At 36.3% G+C, this 22,271-nt stretch overlaps 1 protein-coding gene and 1 pseudogene across 8 annotated transcripts in view; one reads left to right on the top strand and one right to left on the bottom strand.

The window, feature by feature from the left end:
* TPR9 (Tetratricopeptide repeat (TPR)-like superfamily protein) overlaps positions 1–19,267 on the top strand; it is a 32,935-nt gene extending 13,668 nt beyond the window's left edge. For 3 of the 8 annotated variants that reach the window (XM_088106616.1, XM_088106612.1, XM_088106615.1), the window contains 6 exons: positions 2,899–3,111; positions 3,873–4,033; positions 4,274–4,388; positions 4,998–5,078; positions 7,216–7,628; positions 18,852–19,267. In XM_088106616.1, coding sequence (XP_087962742.1) covers positions 2,899–3,111; positions 3,873–4,033; positions 4,274–4,388; positions 4,998–5,078; positions 7,216–7,440 — 795 coding nt within the window. In that variant the 3' untranslated portion in view covers positions 7,441–7,628; positions 18,852–19,267. Of the gene's footprint in view, positions 1–2,898; positions 3,112–3,872; positions 4,034–4,273; positions 4,389–4,997; positions 5,079–7,215; positions 7,629–7,683; positions 7,818–18,851 lie in introns of those variants that run through there. The other 5 variants (XM_088106613.1, XM_088106614.1, XM_088106617.1 and 2 more) reach the window with 5 other exon arrangements.
* On the bottom strand, positions 39–815 carry LOC148203866 (calcium-dependent protein kinase 34-like; annotated as a pseudogene).
* Positions 19,268–22,271: the final 3,004 nt, after the last annotated feature.

Here is a 22,271-nt window from a genome sequence, read left to right as displayed (position 1 = left end):
CCTCCTTTCCCGCCTTTAATTTCCTCCCCTCATATACTTTTAACTTCCTAACATTACACCCCGCTGCAAAACAACCTTGCCCTCAAGGTTGGAAGCATGAAACAGGATCTCCTGGCTCCTCTTCATCATCATGTTATCATATGAAGGGAATCCACTGGCTACTACCCTCCAATTCAGGTCTGGAGGCTTGGGTGGTGGCAAATCCTCCTCCACTGTCTTCCATTGACCAGGCTCCTTGATGTAGGTTGCTAGTCCAAAATCTGCCAATTTAATAGGAGATGAGGAGGATCTTGTTGCTAAGAGAATGTTCAGGCTTTAAATCTCTATGAACAACCCCGTTTTCATGACAATACAAAACCATCTGCATAAGGTGCTTGAAGATAACCCTGGCTTCAGATTCTGAAAACCATCCATGCTTCTCTAATCGATGAAAAAACTCTCCTCCAGCACAATGTTCCATCACCAAGTGAACAAAGCCTTCCTCTTCATAAACTGCTCTGAGATCCACAACATTGGGGTGACCGGATAGCCTAGCCATTATCTCTATCTCAAGTTTTACAGTCCTCAAATCATCCGAAGTAACCAACCTATCTTTAGCAATTGATTTGTAGGCCAAAACCTCTCCGGTTAACTTGTCCGAACATCTCTTATGACACCAAACTGTCCCCAACCCAATTGCTCGCCGAGAACGTACCGATCTTTTAGATTAGAGACTTGACTTGTCTCTAATATGGTCTCAGTCAAGGCTGCTACTTTGTAACTATTGTATGAAGTACAAGGTTCACTGTTGTTGTCGCTCTTGGCAATAGCCATACCAATTTCCTCCTCCCTCCTCAACAAACCGAGAAATATAGTGTTACAACGTGGTTCCTTGATACCATATGACACATTTGTTACAACGTGGTTTAAGTGAATTGTAATTCCTTCTCCCAGAGACTAAACAACGGAACTGTAACCCCCTTTAATCATACAATGAGCTCCCCCAAAACCCCCATACACCTCATCTTGATTCTAGTAGGGAAGAGGAACATCATTAAGTGAAGCAGCACAGCCATACTCCAAATGAGCAAAGTGCCAATCCATAACCCTCCTCTCTTGAGGGCTCGAAATCTCCTCATCAAGCTTTTTTTTTTCCAGAACTATCCCTTTTGGAATCAAAAGGTCTATATGCAGACTTGTTTTGTTCAGTTTCTTCACTGTTATATTCAGCTTCAAGTGCTTCATCCATATCTGCATGAATTTTTTGTTCTGTCACTATGTCGTAGAAAGGGAAATCACTCTTCAACACTGTCAACTCAAGGCCCAACTGAGCGCAAGGATCTGGTCTTCACTCAGTGGCCACATCAGCCTCAACACCAATTATAATGCTAGCTCCAAGATCGACAGGGACAGAAAGTGAGGAGTGATCTGGTTTTTTCGATGCTTGCGGCACCAGGATTTCAAACTCCGGGATGTACTCGTCGACGCTCCCCTTCTATCGCGCGGTGCCCCGATTTAATCCGCCAAACATCCGCGTCAGAGCGTCGGTGAACATTTTCCAAGTCGGATGCTTGGTTTTCTTCCGCCAGAAGCAGACCCAATAGTAGCTCACGCCTCTCTCCATACAGATATATACCAGCTTCATCTTCTCCCTCTCCGTCACGTTCTGGAGATCGAAAATATTCTCTGCCTTCGCGATCCAGCCCATGGGGTCTGCTCCTTCGAACGTTGGTAGTTCAACGCGCTTCATCCAGCTACGTTGCACGTCTCCTCTATCCTCTTCCGCTTCGTCCTCCGAACTCTCTGGTGGTCGCCGTTCGCGTTCAGCTTTGACAGAATCGCGACTTCCTTTGAAGCTCCGATCCTGGTTCCTAGAGCATCGTCCGTGAGCGCGGTTAAACGTCTGGAGCCCGTGAGTCAACACTCGCATCTCCACCTTCAGTTCTTCCACCTTCGACTCCATCGCCATCACTCGTCCCTCCATTCTTCTTCTTCACCCGCACTCTGTTTGCTCCTCTGATACAGATCCAGCAGGTCGGACCAAACTTGTTAGGTTCCTTTGTTGAGGAGACCAAACAAAACACTCTCTTCTCACAATAAGACTCGAAACAACAAAAGATGGAAGTATGTGTATGTATATTACTGAATCTGTAATGTATATTAAGAGAAATACAATTATACGTCCCAAGGAAGCCTCCCTTCCTCCACTGGAAAATGTCCAGTCTATACCCAAAAGGAAAATATCTGATAATCTCCTTCTCCCTCTATTATGTTTCTTATTTATACTCTCTCTGTTTACTAACAAACTATCCTCCTTTCCCGCCTTTAATTTCCTCCCCTCATATACTTTTAACTTCCTAACATCCGTTAAATGAACTTATACTCCTCTCTAGAACAAAGCAGTACCGAACTCGAAGAGAAGGATAAAAGGAACTATGCACCCGTTAAATGAACTTATACTCCTCTCTAGACTCACTTGAGTAGTATCACTCCATGCATGGGGTTAACCAGTGTTTTTAATAACAGTTTGTTAGACTTGAATAATGAGAGGGAGAAAATAAATATTTTATTAATTACAATCATGGTAATTACATCCTCAACTCCTCTATTTGTTACAATCACATTCTCTTAGAAAAGGAAATAATGTCTACCAAAACGAATTCTAGGGATATTTTTCCTAATTCCTATGGAGATTTTAGGATATTTTTATTCCAATAATCCCCTATTTACGACAGTTAGGCCTTAAATACCTCCCTGGTTACTGTCTGGAATTGTACTTATTTGACATGGTCTAAGTTCTCCTTCCCCCCTATTAAAGGAAAGCATTAAAACACAAAGTGATTTACTCAGAATTGCAAATGCCAGGTCTGTTTTAAGAATTCTTTTGTTCAAATGTTAATAAACAGTTCTGTTTTGCAGGTTGGGTTGTGGGATTGTAAAGATCGCCTTAACTTTCTCAAAGATGAATATGCGTTTCATTGTCAGTGTATTGGTTGTTCAGAAGTCAATGTATCCGACATAGTCCTCAATGCCTTCCATTGTGTCAATCCAAATTGTTCTGGTGCAGTGTTAGAAAGCAGAGTACATGACTGTGAGCAGCAGAAAATCAAGCACTTCACTATTACTGACCTTGTAAGCCATTTAAAGGACACGTGTTGATATTGAATTACTATTGTTCTTTATACTATAAATCTAGTTGAAGTTTAAATTGTGTGCTTTACCTCAGACAGTGTCTTGATTTTCAAGAGATTTCCTTAACAAAACAATATGGAAGCCATTCTTGTGGTTGAGATGCATTACATTATATGGAAAACGTGAATATTATTGTGATGATTTGTACAAGCTAAATGCAACATATATACCTACTAATAAATGCTATCCTAGTATTTTTAGGCTTCAAATAAAGGGAACGAGGAATACAAATCCTAATTATGTGGAGGGAATATGGAAATAAGGGTAGAAATCTCTGCAAATACAAGAAACAAATTGTGTGCTACAATATAAGCAAATTATTCATGCATAACAACTATTCTTTTTTGTATTTGAATATCAAGCAGCCTACCTCCACCTTCTATTTATACTAGGATGTGTTCTAAAAACGCATACCTGATCATGAGTTAAATTCAGATATGGAGTTAAATTTTGGTATATCTTAGTCTTCTGATTCATCCATATTTTGGAGCTGTTACTAGAAAATACTATGGATTGGCGATTCTATCATATACCATTTTTATAATAAATAATGAATAACTGTTATTTACTGAGAAACTAAGCATTTTCCTTCTGCCATGTAAGTTGCTCAAGGGTCAGGAAACTTGGATCATTATGATTCATGTTTTCACCCTTTCAAGTTTGCAATATTTTTTCACTATAAAAATCCTCCACCCTTTCAGGTTGAAAAGAATGATGACATTTGTGAAGTATCTCTTAATGTCTTCAAACAAAACGGGGCCCATATTCATGGTCAACCTGGATACTGTTTGAAATGTGGTTCTTACTGTGATTTGGAGTCTTCTCATGCTGCAGTCAGTGAAGCTCTAATATGCATAAAAAGGTTTGCACTATCCAATTTGACTCCTAATAACCCCGTCCTAAAGTACATCTTTCCTTTTACTCTGAATATAATCATGCAAATCTTGAATAGTTTCCAATTTGAGGCTACCTTGATAACCCCACCCGTGCCACCTGGCCACCCCCCTTCCCCACCCCATTTTAAATCCTGCATGATCTCATCATAATAGTAGATGACTACTTATTTTTGAGTATTTTACGTCCTGAAATACGGAAATGACAGGTTGCAGGATGCAAAATCTTCAAAAGAAATTTCGCGTATTACTATTTCTGATGCTTTGATATCTCTTCAATCACTAAGATTAAATTTGCATGCTTACAACAAGCTTATTGCGGAGGTGAGTTTGAGCTTCCTGCACTTACAAAACTCCTCCATGCTTGTTATAGTTCTATTTGTTTTTGCTAATAGTATGTGTGTTGGGTAGTTTTGGAATACCCATACGGTTCAAGCAAGCACTTCATAATCATTGAAGTTAACCAATGCAAAATTAAAGTAATCATGAGATAGATAAGATGAAGCCTATAAAACTCTTAAAATCATATTGATATTGCATTTAACCACTCCACTTTAATATACAACCCTGATTTCTCAAATGTCATTTTTACTCCCATCAGCCCTATCTCTTTATTCCTTTCCCTTCACATATCTCACTCTCTTTTCTTTTTTCCTTTCTCTTCCCCAAAGGATGTATACACCTCCTTAGGGGTGTGGAGTTATTTTTGTGTGATATATATGATATGTATTTGAGAACTTATGTAAATACATAATCTTTTTAAACAAAAAATAAGAATCCAAACATGCCCTCAATGTCTGGATTTCTTAGACTCCAAGTGTGTATATCTGTGGTGACAACTATTGAATAGCATGGACTGGTAGACAAACAATATCTCATGTTTCTAATGATGATTTAACTTTTATATCCTTCAACAAAATATGATGCATGCAGGCAGAAGACAGCATTGCTCAGGCTTTTTGTTTAGTACGAGAATTACAATTATCTGTTGATCATTGCAAAGCTTCTATCCAGGTAAAACTTTTTATGAATAAGCTTACTAGTATCAAACGGGTGGGGAGGGAACAATTTGTTTTTGACGTATTTTTTGTTTACTATATCCCTTCCTGTACCTACTGTTGATCATTTCAAAGCTTCTATCCAGGTAAAACATTTTATGAATAAGCTTACTAGTATCAAAGGGGTGGGGAGGGAAAAATTTGTTTTTGACGTATTTTTTGTTTACTATATCCCTTCCTGTATACCTAGAACCTATCAGCTATCCAGAATTCTTTCCAATGGCAGAAATATAAATATTTTTTAAATGGAACTCAGAAAACTGCCCTGTTAAATTGTGTGGTGTAGCACTGTTAAATCAGACAGAAAGAAAAGAAAAACAAAAAACATTTCATCCATTAGTCTAAACTATTATATCTAACGTTCATATTTACTTTATGATGGTTGTTGACATAAGTTCCTCTCCCACTGTAGCCTTCTTCTGGATATAAATGTATGCTTGTGGAACATGTTTTCTGTTGATTATGTTATTGTTTATTGATGTTGGGGAAAATTTCACCCGCACCAAGCAATTGAAAATGAGAACTCATTGGTGTGCATCTTATAGGAACTGGACTCATGAATTTAACAATTACGATTTGGGCATTTTAATCATTCAACCATGAATAGTGAGAATCCTTAATAACCAAATTCCATTTGAAGTGAAATAAATTGATGCATATTAGTAAGATTTGATTAAAGGACATCAATTAAATTCCTAAACTTTTTTAATTGAGTTAGATCAAGAATCTCCTTGCTATTCATGGACCAAATTCACCGTGATGCAAACTTAGGTATCATTAGGTGCCTACGTTCCACAACAATTCGTATATGATACTCAGTTAAGTATTAAAGTGTTTGGTTCTTTTTCTTAACAACTAACGTTTAAGGAGGGTGCTTATCTATTGTTTTGGGAGAAAAACCTGCCCTTAAAAGCCACTCCCATTGTCCCTAATCGTAAAATATTTTTCTGATATTTTTTGCCCAATATCTTGTTGCCCTTTCTATTGATTTTTTTTTCTATTGAACTTGCATTAATTGTTTTTGACCAAAAATACACATAATTATTTTGGTTCATAAATAATAAATGTTATGAATTGTCTTTTTTCTCCATTATAAAGATTGGAGAATTTAAGAGTTTAGTTTTATAAATTAAGACTTCATTACTATTATTCTGTCTCCATAAATTAATTTGTTTAGAGAGTTTTTAAAAAATATTGCACTACAAAAAAATAAATTTTCTAATTTCATTAACTAACTGTTTTAATAATTATGAATTTGTTAACAATATATTTATACGGATGGAGTAGTTGTTATTGTAATTTGAGATAATATCTTTAGAATCATCCTAATTAGAGGAAATAGATATATAATCTTTTATTTTATTTTACTTTCCTAGTTTCCCTATTTTCCTTTATTTTACTTTCCTAATTTCCCTATTTCTCTTTATTTTACTTTTCTAGTTTTCTTATTTCCCTTTTTAGGAGAATTAGATTATTACAAATAGAGAGTATCAGAATGTATTTTTTATGATTGAGAATAATAAATCAGTCTTATTTTACACCATTGTTAAGAAAGAAGAACCAAATACTTAACTAATCTACCAAACACTTCATTCTACTCGGTGAAGCTTTAGGCACCTCATAATAGCCAAGTCTGTAGTCATACATAGCATCATAAGTAAAATAGCACAGGATAGAATTTGTGATGACACCTTTTTCCTACATCCGTGGAAACACTTAAACAAGTTGTTCACTTAGATCAATAAAGATTACGAGTTTTGTGGAAACATGAAAAATACTCACCTAGAAGTGTATCTTCCTACAAACTCACGTATCCCTACAAAAGAATGGTAAAGCACGCTCACAAAGAGACATTTGACTACCAAGTGACTACCCACACTTCTATCTGACTTGAGTGCCTTAACACTTCACAGGACTTATAGATAAGGCATATTGGTTACTTCTCACCTTTCAAGGGCGTTACTTCTCCCATAACCTGCAATCTAACTTCCAGTACTTGTTAATGAATGCATTTCCAATATGGTCTTCTTATAAAATTTATAAGTTTTTCTACGTAATAGGTCTAAAACATTTTGTTCCTTTTTGTGTTACAGATTCTGGAAAAGCTATACGATACTGATGATATTGTTATTGCTTACGAACTTGTGAAGCTTTCTTCCATCCAACTTTCCTTGGATGATTCTACTGCTATGGAAAGCATAAATCGAATAGATGATATCTTCTCACGTTACTATGGATGTCATGCAGACTTGGTGTTCCCTTATCTTCAATATCTTAGGGGAGAAATTGAGAAATTTTCAGTGAAGGCCATCCAATAAAATACTTCTACGACAAAATGTCCTACAGAATTTGAGGTATAATTGTCAATCACAGGTTAAATGATTGGTCATATAATATGAAAGATATACAATAGTCAAGACCTCAAGAAAGATTACTCAAAGCTCATCCAAGCTGTTTGATAGTCTAGGCATACCATGCATAAATAAGAACTAGACTTTGAACTAAGGTCAGTCTGTGCTCTCTAACTACTCTCTTTCTGAACTTGTGCTTTATTGATATAGATTCTTTCAAATTTAAAGAGGATGGAGATATATTTTAAAGATTGTCTTGAGATCTCAGTTGATGAAACCTCAATTAGTTACAAGGGTATCAGCAATAACTTTCCACGTTATAGTTTTAGTTCCCAAAGAAAATTGTTTTTTGCAGTAAGTTATATTATACCTGCTATTACTAAATCAACGAATTTATTTCTTTCTTAATTAATGGTTTTGTGGAAATGGGGAGCAGTAAACCGAGGAGATTGTGTAGTTTTGATGATTGTATTCTATGTGCTGTGTTAGGATATTTATCCTATTTTATCATGATTATATTGTGTCAAGGGTTACCCTATTTATCATGTATTTGTGTATCAATTTATTCTTATAAATAGAAGATTGTGAGAGGGATCAATCAAGCCCTCAAGAATTATTTCTTTTCAATCTTAAGTTGGTATCAGAGCCAGGTCGATCCCGCTCTGGTTTCTTGTCTCGTAATATATATCTGTCCGGCGCCACAGTTCTCCGTCGCCCGCCGCTGCCCGCCGCCGGCCACCGTCAACCGTCGGCCACCGTCGTCCGTCGCCGGCCACCGTCCGGCCACCGTCGCCGCCGGCCACCGCCCGCCGTTGCCGGCCACCGTCGTCCATCACTGTCACAGTTTCCTTCGTCTAAACCCTTAGGGTTTTCTTGTTCCTCGCTAGTACTATTCTTCAGAAATGGCGTCTGGTAGTACTCTTTCCTTCCCTAGAAGTCCATCAATTACCTCCGAGAAGCTAAATGGAAAAAATTATCTATCATGGTCTGCTGCCGTTGAAATGTGGTTCTTTGGCCAAGGGCATTATGACCACCTTGAGCGAGATGGAAGCCATGTGCCTACTGAAAAAGATGATCAGTGGAAACAAGCAGATTTCCAGTTGTGTGCCCTGTTATGGCAATCAGTGGAACCCAAACTTCTTGTATCTTTGAGGGCTTTCAAAACTTGTCACTCCTTTTGGAAGAAAGCCCAAAGCATTTATGCCAACGATATTCAACGTCTCTATGACACTACGAACAAGCTTGCATCTCTTAAAATGGCAGACCATGATATGGTGTCCTTCATGGCGGAAGCCCAATCTGCCGTCGAAGAACTTAGGATGTTTTTGGAAGTAGATCCATTAGAGGATATCAAAAAGAAACTAGACAAATTTTACATGGTGTTGATCCTTCGTGCCCTACATCCCGATTTTGATCATCTCAGAGATCAACTTCTAACTAGTCATGAGGTCCCCTCTATGGAAACATTGACCACTCGCCTTCTGCGTGTCCCGGTATCTCAAACTCAAGAAGCGCATGAACTAGTGGAACCATCTGTCATGGTTGCCACACGAGGAAGAGGAGGACGTGGCACCAGAGGAGGAGGACGAGGAGGTCGGGGACGTACTCAATGCACATATTGTAAAAGGATGGGTCATAATCAAGAGGATTGCTACTCCTTACATGGTTTCCCTTCCAAAACCGCCAATATTTCGAAGACTGAAACTTCCACTTCGAAAACTGAAACCTCCACTTCTATGTTTTCTGAGGATGAATATCAAGAGTATTTAAGGTTAAAGTCTAACCGTTTGGCACAATCATCTCAATCTCCCAATACATCAACAGCCTGCGTTTCTCAATCTATGGAATGTCAAAATTCATGGGTAATTGACTCAGGTGCTTCTGATCACATTTCTGGTAATACCTCTTTGTTCTCATCTATTTCCTTTCGAGAAAAACCTCATTTCATAACCCTTGCAAATGGATCTAAAACTTCTTCCAAAGGAGTCGGTCATGTTTCTTTGTCTCCCTCCCTCAATCTCAACTCAGTCCTTTTTGTCCCTAATTGTCCTTTTAATTTAATTTCCTTAAGCCAGTTGACTAAAATGTTAAATTGTTCAATAACCTTTGATCATAAATCTTTTGTTATACAGGAGCGTGGTTCGGGGAGACAGATTGGAGAAGGATATGAAGCTGGCGGATTATACCATTTTGGATCTCGTCCAAGGGTGTCTTGTGTTGCTGCTCCTAATCCTAAAGTGCTACATGATCGACTTGGCCATCCTCATCTGTCCAAATTAAAAAAGATGTGTCCTGAACTTAGTGGTCTCCAAACCTTAGAATGTGAGTCATGTCAATTAGGAAAACATGTTAGATCTTCCTTTCCTAAAATGTCTCAATCAATATGTAATTCTAGTTTTTCCATCATCCATTCTGATATATGGGGACCTAGTCGTATCTCCTCCTTTGGTTTTAGATATTTTGTTACCTTTATTGATGAATATTCAAGATGTACTTGGGTTTATCTTATGAAAAATCGTTCTGAATTGTTAGCTATCTTTACATCCTTTTTGAATGAAATCAAGAATCAATTTGGTCAAGTAATCAAAATATTAAGAAGTGATAATGCAAAAGAGTATTTCTCATCTCCTTTTCTGCCATCTTGAGTTCCCATGGTATCTTACATCAGTCTACTTGTCCTCATACACCACAACAAAATGGTATAGCAGAACGCAAAAATAGACACTTGGTTGAAACTGCTCGTACCCTTTTGCTTGGTGCCCATATTCCTGTCCATCACTGGGGGATGCCATCTTAACTGCATGTTATCTTATTAATAGGATGCCCTCCTCCTCTCTTGATAATAAAGTCCCTTTCTCCATTTTGTTTCCTAATGATCCTCTCTTTCATACATCTCCCCGAGTGTTTGGCTGTGTATGTTTTGTTCATGACATGTCTCCAGGTCTAGACAAACTCTCCGCTCGCGCTCTCAAATGTGTCTTCTTAGGCTATTCTCGACTTCAAAAAGGATATCGGTGTTACTCTCCTGAAACTAAGAAGTATTACATGTCTGCCAATGCCACATTCTTTGAACAGACTCCTTACTTCTCTCCATCTGTTCAGGATGTTTCTATCCTCCAGCAAGTCCTTCCTATTTCAATGGCTGAGTCAAATAGCTCCACTGTCTCTGTCATTCCAAGTCTTGATCACAATCCTTCTATACCTGTTTCTCCACATTCTGAGATCATCCCACACAGGGCCCCAATGGATAGTCCACCTCCCCAAGACAATGGTGAATCTCCTACTTCAGATTCTTCTCCCTCGTCACCTCCTCCCACGCCTCCTGGTGCAAATGATTCAGCATGGCCTATTGCCCACAGAAAAGGTACTCGTTCCACTCGGAACCCTCATCCCATTTATAATTTTCTAAGCTATCATCGATTGTCGCCCTCCTATTTTTCTCTTTTATCCTCAGTGTCCTCTGTTGTTATACCCAAGAATGTGAAAGAAGCACTTGATCATCCTGGATGGCGACAAGCTATGATTGCAGAAATGCAGGCTCTTGACCACAGTAATACTTGGGAGCTGGTGCCCCTTCCCCCAGGAAAAAAGGCGGTTGGTTGTCGATGGGTGTATGCAGTTAAAGTTGGCCCTGATGGTGAAATTGATCGGCTCAAAGCTCGGCTTGTTGCAAAAGGTTACACTCAGGTTTATGGTCTTGATTATTGTGACACTTTCTCTCCTGTAGCCAAGATGACTACTATTCGTCTCTTCTTTGCCATGGCAGCCATTCGTCACTGGCCACTTCATCAATTGGATATCAAGAATGCCTTCCTACATGGTGATCTTGAGGAAGAAGTTTATATGGAGCAACCTCCTGGGTTTGTTGCTCAGGGGGAGTCTGGTATGGTATGCAAATTGCATCGATCTCTATATGGCCTCAAGCAATCCCCACGTGCTTGGTTTGGAAAGTTTAGCTCCATTGTTCAAAAATTTAGGCTAAAACGCAGTGAAGCAGACCATTCAGTTTTTTATTGTCATTCTTCTCTCGGGAAATGTGTTTACTTAATAGTATATGTTGATGATATTGTCATTACAGGAAATGATGTTGTTGGAATATCTCAACTAAAAGAGTACTTGTGTAGACATTTTCAAACCAAGGATCTTGGAAGTCTCAAATATTTCTTAGGCATTGAAGTAGCGCAATCAAAAGATGGAGTTGTAATCTCCCAAAGGAAGTATGCTCTTGATATATTACAAGAAACAGGCATGATTGATTGTAGACCGGTAGACAATCCCATGGACCCAAACCAGAAATTAAGGACAGAAGAAGGTGAATTATTCTCCGATCCAGAGAGGTATAGGAGGCTGGTTGGCAAACTTATTTATCTCACTATTACAAGGCCAGATCTATCCTTTGCAGTTGGAGTGGTTAGTCAGTTCATGCAGGCTCCATGTGTTGACCATTGGAATGCTCTCATTCGCATTCTAAGGTATGTAAAGAAGGCTCCTGGGCAAAGATTGTTATATGAAGATAAAGGAAGCATTCATGTCTCTGGGTATTGTGATGCAGATTGGGCAGGTTCACCTATTGATAGACGGTCTACAACAGGATATTGTGTTTTTCTGGGAGGAAACATTATTTCATGGAAAAGTAAGAAACAGAATGTAGTAGCTCGATCAACTGCGGAAGCCGAGTATAGGGCAATGGCATCATTAACATGTGAACTTATATGGGTGAAACAATTCCTTCAAGAGGTTAAATTTTGTGACATCCATACTATGAAGATGTATTGCGACAATCAAGCTGCTCTCCACATTGCATCAAATCCAGTGTTTCACGAGAGGACTAAACATATAGAAATTGATTGTCATTTTGTTCTTGAAAAGTTGTTGACCAAAGAAATATGTACTGAGTTTATTGGGTCAAACGATCAACTCGCAGATGTATTGACCAAGTCATTAAGGGGTCCTCGGATTGAGTTTATTTGTTCCAAGCTTGGTACATACAATTTGTATGCTCCAGCTTGAGGGGGAGTGTTAGGATATTCATCCTATTTTATCATGATTATATTGTGTCAAGGGTTACCCTATTTATCATGTATTTGTGTATCAATTTATTCTTATAAATAGAAGATTGTGAGAGGGATCAATCAAGCCCTCAAGAATTATTTCTTTTCAATCTTAAGTTGCTGAATTTAAGAGCATATGGTGCAAAGCTATACGTATGAAAAGCTGTAGGAATGGTTACTTGACAGATTGTGCAGCTTAGCAATGTTGAAATGTAATGTTTCTTTATTATTATTATTATCATTATTATCATTATTATTTATGTATGGGAACCCAACTATTAGGTTAGGGTTTAAGGAAGTGCCTTGACCTTTTGTAGTCTGCTCCTTTGTACTTTATAAATACAGTAGTATAATTGTAACAGTGTAATAAGAAATTACACTGTTTTATCTCATTCAAGCTCTTCAAGTAAGAGCATATGGTGCAAAGCCATAGGTATGAAAAGCTGTAGGAAATGGTTACTTGACAGATTTTGCAGCTTAGCAATGCACTTCTTTTACTCCATCTTCTATCCGGTTTTGGTATGCTCTCTTAAACATGTGGTATTATCTGCTCTCATATCGAGTACAATTACTGATGACTTTCAGAAGACTGCATCTAGTATTAGCTCCAGGGACTAACAATTGTCTGATCTACTGGTATGTTTGGCTATGGGTTGTCTTCTCACTCTGATACCTATTGACAACCTAGATTACCAACTGGGCGTTTTTTGAAAACCCCCATGAGATACGAGTCTTCTCTCTGACTCTTAGTTAACAGAAACCTTTATTGATTCATTACTTGATACCTTCATTTCGTGATTAGGGTTATCAGTAGTTTGAAATCTCACTATGACTAAAGTAATTTAATGGTTACAAGTTACACTATATTACTAAACATAGTTTTACCTCCATGGTAATACCCAAAACACATAAATTACCCACCTATGATTACTTAAAAGTTCTCCTTTTTCATACATCATACTTCATAAATACCACACCTAATATCAAACATCACAATTTGTATTGACTTATACTCAATTTTCTTAATTCATAATATTTCATTTAGACAACATTTTATTCTCACTCTTCACAAATCATTACCACCAAACACCATATGTAACAATCTAAAGCAATCCTGATAGGATACTGGGTGATAGGATAGAAGGCAGGGGAGCCGAACGGTAGGAGGCAAACGGAAGCAAGTCGAACGGTGGAAGGCGGTGAAGAGATGAAGTCGAACGGTGGAAGGCGGTGAAGAGATGGAGCTGAACGGTAGGAGGCAGGGGGAAGCAAAGCCGAACGGAAGGCAGTGAAGAGCTGGAGCCGATCGGTTGAAGAGTGACTATCCTAACTGGGATAACAGTTAGGATGGGCGGGAAATAATTATAGTAAATAAGGTCATATCCTAGGGAAATACTCAGTATAAGTTAATTATAGTAAATAGAGCTACATCCTAGGGAAATATTCAGTATAAGTTAATTATAGTAAATAAAATTATATTCTAGGGAAATATTCAGTATAAGTTAATTATAGTAAATAGAGGTATATCCTAAGGAAATATTGAGTAGAAGTTAATTATATTAAATAGAATTATATTCTAGGGAAATATTTAATATAAATAAAGCTAGATGCTATTGTTTAGGGCATGCTTTTAATTATTGAGTTTGTTGACAGGCGACTATGCTCCTATGAGGGAGGTTATGCTCCCAAGTAATTGACGGAGGTTATGCTCCCAATTACCCTTGTTTACTTTTGTTTATTTAGATATCACCATTAATAAAAGAGATTCGTTCATTGTTCTGTGCTTGTTGTGTGAGAGGTTATCTGGTTAGGTTTTGTACTCAGGTACGTAACAATTGGTCCGACCTGCCAGATCCTCAAGGGAGGGAACTGTTGGATCGTCAAGGGAGCGTTGCGGGATCAAGAAGTAATCAAGAAACTGTCGGATCCTGTAAGAGGAGTGAAAGGCGAGATGGAAGGAAGAATGAATGCAGTCGAAGGGAAACTGGAGGACATGGAGCGGAACCTGGAGAATGTGGAGCGGTCCATGGAAACTTTGGAGGCGGCAATGCAAGAAAATTTCCAAGAACTAATGAGGATGATGGGAGGCCAAGACCGACAACTAGATGGCAACTCGGGTGGAAGCCAGGGGTCTGTGAACCGGAAAAGGAGGGACCGGCGAGATGAAGAGGAAGGCGAGAAAGAGGGTGGTACGCAGGAGCAACCAAATTGGAGAAAAAGGGTAGAGTTACCGGTTTTTGAAGGAACTGATCTATTGAATTGGATCAACAGAGCTGAGAAATTCTTTGAATTACATGGAGTGTCAGAGGAAGAGAAGGTGCGCCTAGCCTACATTTGTATGGATTGAAGTGTCGGATACTGGTTCAGATTTTGGAGGGAGAAGGCCAGGAACCGTTCGTGGGCTAGTTTAAAGGAAGCGATGGTGATCCGATTCGGAGAAAGAAGCAGGGGATTAGTCTTCGAAAGACTGGTGGCCAGTAAGCAATCGGGGACAACGGAAGAATACGCCCAAGCTCCGAACAGGCGAGGAATGCCGGATCCAAACATGAGAGGATTACCGGAACCGAACGGTAGAGGACTGCCAAATCCGAACGGGACAGGATAGCCGGATCCGAATGGGAGGGGACAGTCAGAACCGAACGAGAGAGGACAACCGGAACCAAGCAGGCGAGGACTGACAGATCCGAACGGGAGAGAACTATTAGATACCCTTAGCGTGAGGGAAGGAAGATGGAAGGCTTTGGAAGGAAGGGCAGATGGAAGAATCAATGCTCCGGAGAGAAAGATGGATTTTGTGAAGAGGTGGGCCAGCGAACAGAAAAGGGGGCTTGCAGTTCTTGATACACCTGCAGAGCGAAGAGAGTTGTTTGAAGTATGGGAAGACATCGAAGACCATTTTCTCAAGGCCTGCGATTCTGGAAAAAAGGTGACTAGAATGAAGGAAGAATGGGAGTCACTGAAAGGGGAATTACCACCACCCAAACCTCCAGACCTGAATTAAAGAGCCATGAGATCAAGTTCCCCGGTTCCAACCTTGGGGACAAGGTTGTTTTGCAGCGGGGTGTAATGATAGGATATTGGGTGATAGGATAGAAGGCACGAGAGTCGAACGGTAGGAGGCAAAGGGAAGCAAGTCGAACGGTGGAAGGCGGTGAAGAGCTGGAGCCGAACAGTAGGAGGCAGGGGGAAGCAATCCGAACGGTGGAAGGTGGTGAAGAGTTGGAGCCGAACGGTAGGAGGCAAGGGAAAGCAAAGCCGAATGGAAGGCGGTGAAGAGCTAGAGCCGATCGGTTGAAGAATGACTATCCTAACTGGGACAACAGTTAGGATGAGCAGGAAATAATTATAGTAAATAAGGTCATATCCTAGGGAAATATTCCGTATAAGTTAATTATAGTAAATAGAGCTACATCCTAGGGAAATATTCAGTATAAGTTAATTATAGTAAATAGAGCTACATCTTAGGGAAATATTCAGTATAAGTTAATTATAGTAAATAGAATTATATCTTAGGGAAATATTCAATATAAGTTAATTATAGTAAATAGAGGTATATCCTAAGGAAATATTGAGTAGAAGTTAATTATAGGAAATAGAATTATATTCTAGGGAAATATTTAATATAAATAAAGCTAGATGTTATTGTTTATGGCATGTTTTTGACTATTGAGTTTGTTGTCAGGCGGCTATGCTCCTGTGAGGGAGGTTATGTTCCCAAGTAATTGACGGAGGTTATGCTCCCAATTACCCTTGTTTACTTTTGTTTATTCAGATATTACCATCAATAAAAGAGATTTGTTCAATAAAAGAGATTCATTCATCCATTATCATTCGTTCATTGTTTTGTGTTTGTTGTGTGAGAGGTTATCTGGTTAGGTTTTGTACTTAGGTACGTAACAAATCCCATACTCGTATAACACCAAGAAGTCAAGAAGAAGGGAAATATCTCTTAAGTATCATCCCTCTAGGGAAAAGAGAATTGTATAGGCCTCTCGCTCAAATGTCCAATTCTCATTTGAGTGTCACTATATTACCGCTTGAGCATCAATATAATGTTTAAGCGACTAGAATCTTAAAAGAGAGAATTGCTATGGTGTTTCTCTTGTCTCCTGAGCAACCAAAATTCCAGAGCAGAGAGAATTGTTATAGGATCTCTTTCTAGCTTGAACTAATATCCATAGCTTGAGCAACAGTGCTCCTCGCTTAAGCGACATATGGTTTCCTAAGCGAAGTGAACAAACTTCACAAAACAAAGTCTTTGATTTTTTCATTCTAAAACCATTTCTCCTCTATATACTATGTGTTGTAATTAGAGGAAAATTTTTTTAATTAGAAAAAGTATATATAGAATTTTTCTAATTAGAGAAAATATTTGTAGGATCTTCTAGTTTATTTTTCAATATATTGCTTCCTTATTTCCTTTTTTTAAAAGATTAGATTGTTACAAGTAAGGAGAATGTAATATACATGAATGAAAATAATAAAATTCATTCTTTTTCAAGACTATGCAAACTACACTTGCTTTATTTCAATTAGATTCAAATAACTAATGTTGTCAAACTTAAGAATCGGAAAAGGGCTAAAAAATCTTAACTCGACTAGTAAGAGTTACTAGTAAGAGTTACGAGCGTATGTAAAACTATATTCATAAGCCCATGCATCCATTAAAAATAATATAGATGATAACAATAGCTCATAATTAGTCTTAAGAAATAAGATCCTGTTCACAACTAAAAATAGGTCTTTATGTTCTCATAATAGCAAAACCAAAGAGAGGGCAAAACAGTAAAGTGATTGGATCAGAGAGCAAGTGTCAACAACTGTGAAGGTAGTGCTGGTGCTGATGCGTGCAATATTGTGATGCCGAGGTGAAACTGGTGGCAACGAGAGCTTGTGAGTGCTCTGATGGTCATTGGCGACTATAGTGATGGTTAGACAGCAATGACAACTTTAGCATCAAGAGGTGCATGCACTGTCGTGTGACCGCTTAATTTCGCGTGTGCCTCATCAAACTCTGGCTTCTCAAGATGGGAAGGATTGACACAACGATCCACACCTCCCATGATCTCGCATTCACACCATCTCGCAGGCTCCTTGGTATTCTCGAGATCAAATGAGTTTGCAAGTTTACTCATGATTTTGACAACATCGTAAAGAACACAACTGGTTAAAGAACATAATACTATGTACTTAGTATTTATTCAAATTAATATTAAAAGAATTTTATTTAAAATAACTCATATCACAACTTCAAGGGATAACCCAACACAATCCTTAATTACTTATACAATTTAGTGTTGACATAAAAAATCCTTAACAATAATACTCCTCGTCATCGAAATCTTCAATACAATCCTCAATAATACTCCTCGTCAATTTTATTTGAAGTAATGCATTTCACAACTTCATGGGATAATCCAACACAATCCTTAATCACTTTACAATTTAGTGTTGCCATAAAAAATCCTTGACAATAATACTCGTCATCGAAATCCTCAATACTGAATAAATCATCCAACCAATATGAATCATCTTGCCTGTCAGGATTTTGAGTTAGGACCTCTAGGAAATCAGGTTGCAGATGTTTGATCCTCATCAAGAGGTGCCTTGTGAGTTCCATTAACAAAACTGAATTTGGATTTTGCATTCTAAGAGATGATCACAGCTCAACGCCAAGTTGAATAATTAACTCTGTCTAGAGATTTGGGGAAAGAACCATTCCAAAATGGTCAGAATGATGGAGAGAATAAGAACTGTTGCAATCTGGTTTATTTTTATCGTTATCCATGGAAACAAGAATGGGAAAATTATAGTGTAGGAAGGAATGATTGAGCACAGAATCGTTACCATTCTTGATACCATGTAAAGAAAGGAAATAAAAGGAATTTTTTCTTCTTTTATAATTAAATGAAAAGATCATAAATATATACGAGAGAAAAGATCTATAATTATGCTATAATGTTCCTGGAGTTATAATATTATGTTCTCATGATTCTGCGACACAAACCTATAAGTCAACTATCCTAATATGGATAGTCATAATATTTCATCCCAAGAATCTTGGGGTAAGAGACGATGTGTTGATGACTCATTTCCTTGTTGAAAATTTAATCTCAAGGAATAAGTTTTTTAATGGATTACCTTCAGCTATTTGTTTATTCTTGGGATTGATCTTTGAGTTTCACTTGTTTTACTACTTTTTTCAGTTTCCTGATTGGTTTGTTATTTATTCACTTGTTTGATCTTTTAGTATTTCTGTTCCATTCTGTATTTGTCTGTAAACATTTCCATTCAGTATTTTTTTTGCTTCCCCTTAATGCGATGCAGGCAACGGGTGATGGCACCTTTGAAAGGAGCGGACATGAAAAAAAATCAGTGGTATAAAACTGGACTCGAAGAAACAGATGGTTGTTGCCTGTGCTTTATCTGAGGTGAAATCGATAGTGATTGTTGGTTTTTAGGTATGTTCTCAACATTTGGGACGTAGCTAGGATGCCTCAGGTAGGTCTAAGATTTTAGTAAAACTGCTTAATGATTCATGACTAGAACATGAATTGTTGACTATGGGAGTGCCCATAATCTGCAGATTAAGTGTTTGGTTAGAGGAGAATGGGAAAGAAAAGGGAGAGCCTTAAAAATTAAAATATCTCCTTTCTATTATTATTACTGTGTTAAATTTCGTCAAAGCTGAAGAGAGTGAAAGGATTAATTGAATATTATTTTAATGTATTTTTGAAATATTACATTTTATTTCTATTTATATGAATTAAATGTTAAATGATTTCTTATTAATATAAAGTTGGACACAAGATTTGTATAAAAGAAATTTTAAACATAATGGTATGTTTTGAGTAAACATTATTTGATTTTTGTTGTGACGTGATTCTCAATCATACACTTCAAATGAAAAGATTAATGTTAGATATATTAGATTATTCTGTATTTTATCTTTAATTAGTTTGTTATTATTTTTTATTTATATTTTACGTTTAATTTATATATTTTTTAGGTTTAATTGTTTGCTTTGTCCCCAGTTTGGCTGCAACATGTCAAGTTAGTTCACCATTTTAAAAAAGTTTCAATTACGTCCAAACTTGGTTTAAAAGTGTCAATTTCGTCCAAACGTAGTTAAATTTGCTTCAATCAAGTCCCTTCCGTTAAATCCACATAAACGGACGTTAATTCTTTTTCTCTCTCCTCTGTTGCTATGCTCCTCTCCTCTGCTCCTCTGCACAACAGCAGACCCTCTCTTTCTTTTGAATATTAAAATAAATTTTAGTGTATGCAAATAGGGTATTAAGCCTATTTTTTAACAAGTTCCACTTTTCTTCTGTTTCCTTTTCTCTTATCCCATATTTCGAAACCTTTTATTTACCGTCTTGTTAAAATCAAAGGATAATATGTTCACATGGACCTTTCAAGCATGCATATAGATTCATCATCAAGTTTACGTTTTTAATTTATTTAAATCATTAGATGATAGGTTTTGAAAAATTAAATATTTTCAGACCTTTATCAAACACACCCACTTGACAATTTTATTTTAATAATATAATAATATGAATTAATTTTAATTTAAAAAATAGAAAATAAAATTTAATTAAAATATTAATATAATTAAATTTTAAAAAGTTAGTTTTTATTATAAATAAAATTATGTATTATGAACAATTTTTTTTGAGTTAAATATAATTTTGTTTTTGAATTTTGATATAAAATTAAAATTTTTCTTTATCTAAAATTTAAATAAATTTTAATCTTAAACTTTAAAAACAAATAAATATAATTTTTTAACCTAATTATATTAAAATTTTAATATGTTTCATATTAATATTTAAATTTTTTATATCATTTGATATCTTTCTGTTTGATATCTGTTGAAAAATGATTATTAGACTAAAAAGTTATATTTAATTTTAAAATTTTAAAATTAAAATATATTCAAATTTCGGATAAAATTAATTCTAATTTCCAAAGCTTAAATAAATAATTACTTGAATATGAATATATACTATGTATTCGTTCATAGCTGTTCTATTATATTTTTCAAGAATTTGTTATCATACATGAATGTTAAAAGAATTGCCTATATTTTCTGAACATTTTTAAAGGTATGTGTTAATTATTTTAGTGATAAAATAATTGAAACAAAAATAAAAATAAATAATTACTTAAAATATAATATAACTTTTTTCATGTTTTACTTTTTTGAATTTTTTTGTTTATCTATACATTCTTTAAATTAAAGTATAATTTATAATATGATATATAATTCATATAATTTATGTATTAAATTATTGAATCAGACATTCCAAAAATGGTGGATTCCCACCTAGTACTTGAAGTGGTCGTGGTATTAAATGTATGGACAAAACAACATGACTCTCATTCAAATAGGGTATTTTATCTCTTAATCTAAACTATTCATTTAAATTCAAATATTAAAATAAATTTTAGTGTATGCAAATATTCAAAAGAAAGAGAGGGTATGCTGGCAGAGAAACAGAGCAGAGGAGCAGAGGAGCAGAGGAGAGAGAAAAAAATTAACGTCCGTTTCTGTAGAATTAACGGAAGGGACTTGATTGATGCAAATTTTACTACGTTTGGACGAAATTGACACTTTTAAACCAAGTTTGGACGTAATTGAAACTTTTTTAAAATGGTGGACTAACTTGACATGTTGCAGCCAAACTGGGGACAAAGCAAGCAATTAAACCTATTTTTTATTATAATAGAGTATTTATTTATATATTTAACATAAGGCAGATTAAAAGTATATTTAACAACTAATAACTTCATAGAAAAGATTAACTCTTCTTTTTATATTAAGATACTCATTTTAAAAAATTAGTGTTTGTCAAAGTGACACGTTAAAGTGTAATGTTAGAGATATTGTATTTTATGTTAATTAGGAAAAAGTAGACTTTTGATATTGTTTAATACTGGTAGATGGTGAATGGCTCAGAAGACACCGAAGGAGAGAGCCCGGTTTTGTGGGTGAAGAGCTCGGTAGTGGCCATGAAAAGATCGATAGAAATTTTAGAAGTCATGATGACGAGGGTGGCAGAGCTGGAAACAAAAACTTAAAGAAAAAAATATGAGATACAATGTTTAGGAAAGCTAAATTGGATGCTTCAAGAAAAAATTGAAGAATTTCAGCATGTAGAACCACCATTACAGTGAAGTAGCCACTAACAAATTGAATTTCGGAAATAATGATGTTAAAGTTGTGGTTGATGGTGGTCGCAGCAAGGTTATTTAGAAGAGAGCCAAAAACAAAGAATAAATAAGATGTTAAGAACAAATTAGTCAAAGCATTATAGATTTCTTTTAAGATAAAAGACAGCATAATCAACATGAAGAAAATGAAGAATCCAACTCTTCATGGAAGGAGTAAACTCTATGAAGGATGAAGAATGAAAAATTTAAGTTTATGGAAAAGTTGTTGGAATAAACTTAATTTTTAAGGGTTTTATTTGTAATTTTGTTTAAGTTTTATTTTATTAGTTTGAGTCTTGTAATATTTAATTTGATTTTGATAGAGATAAAATCAGAATTGGTAGTTTTGATTCTCTATTTATTTAGGTGCAATATTATTATATTTTGTTGATATAAGATAGAGATAGATTCAGTAATTGTTTTTATTTTTTAGTTTTTATTATTTGTACTTTGCCTAAGATCCTATTTGTACCTATTTAAAGATTACCAAGGTTCAATGTAAATAACTACAGTGAATTACAGTGAAAA

Source organism: Vigna umbellata, chromosome 2, assembly GCF_029865625.1.
Source record: "Vigna umbellata cultivar VRB3 chromosome 2, Vumbellata_1.0, whole genome shotgun sequence".
NCBI lineage: Eukaryota > Viridiplantae > Streptophyta > Magnoliopsida > Fabales > Fabaceae > Vigna > Vigna umbellata.
This window is presented reverse-complemented; position numbering and strand designations above follow the sequence as displayed.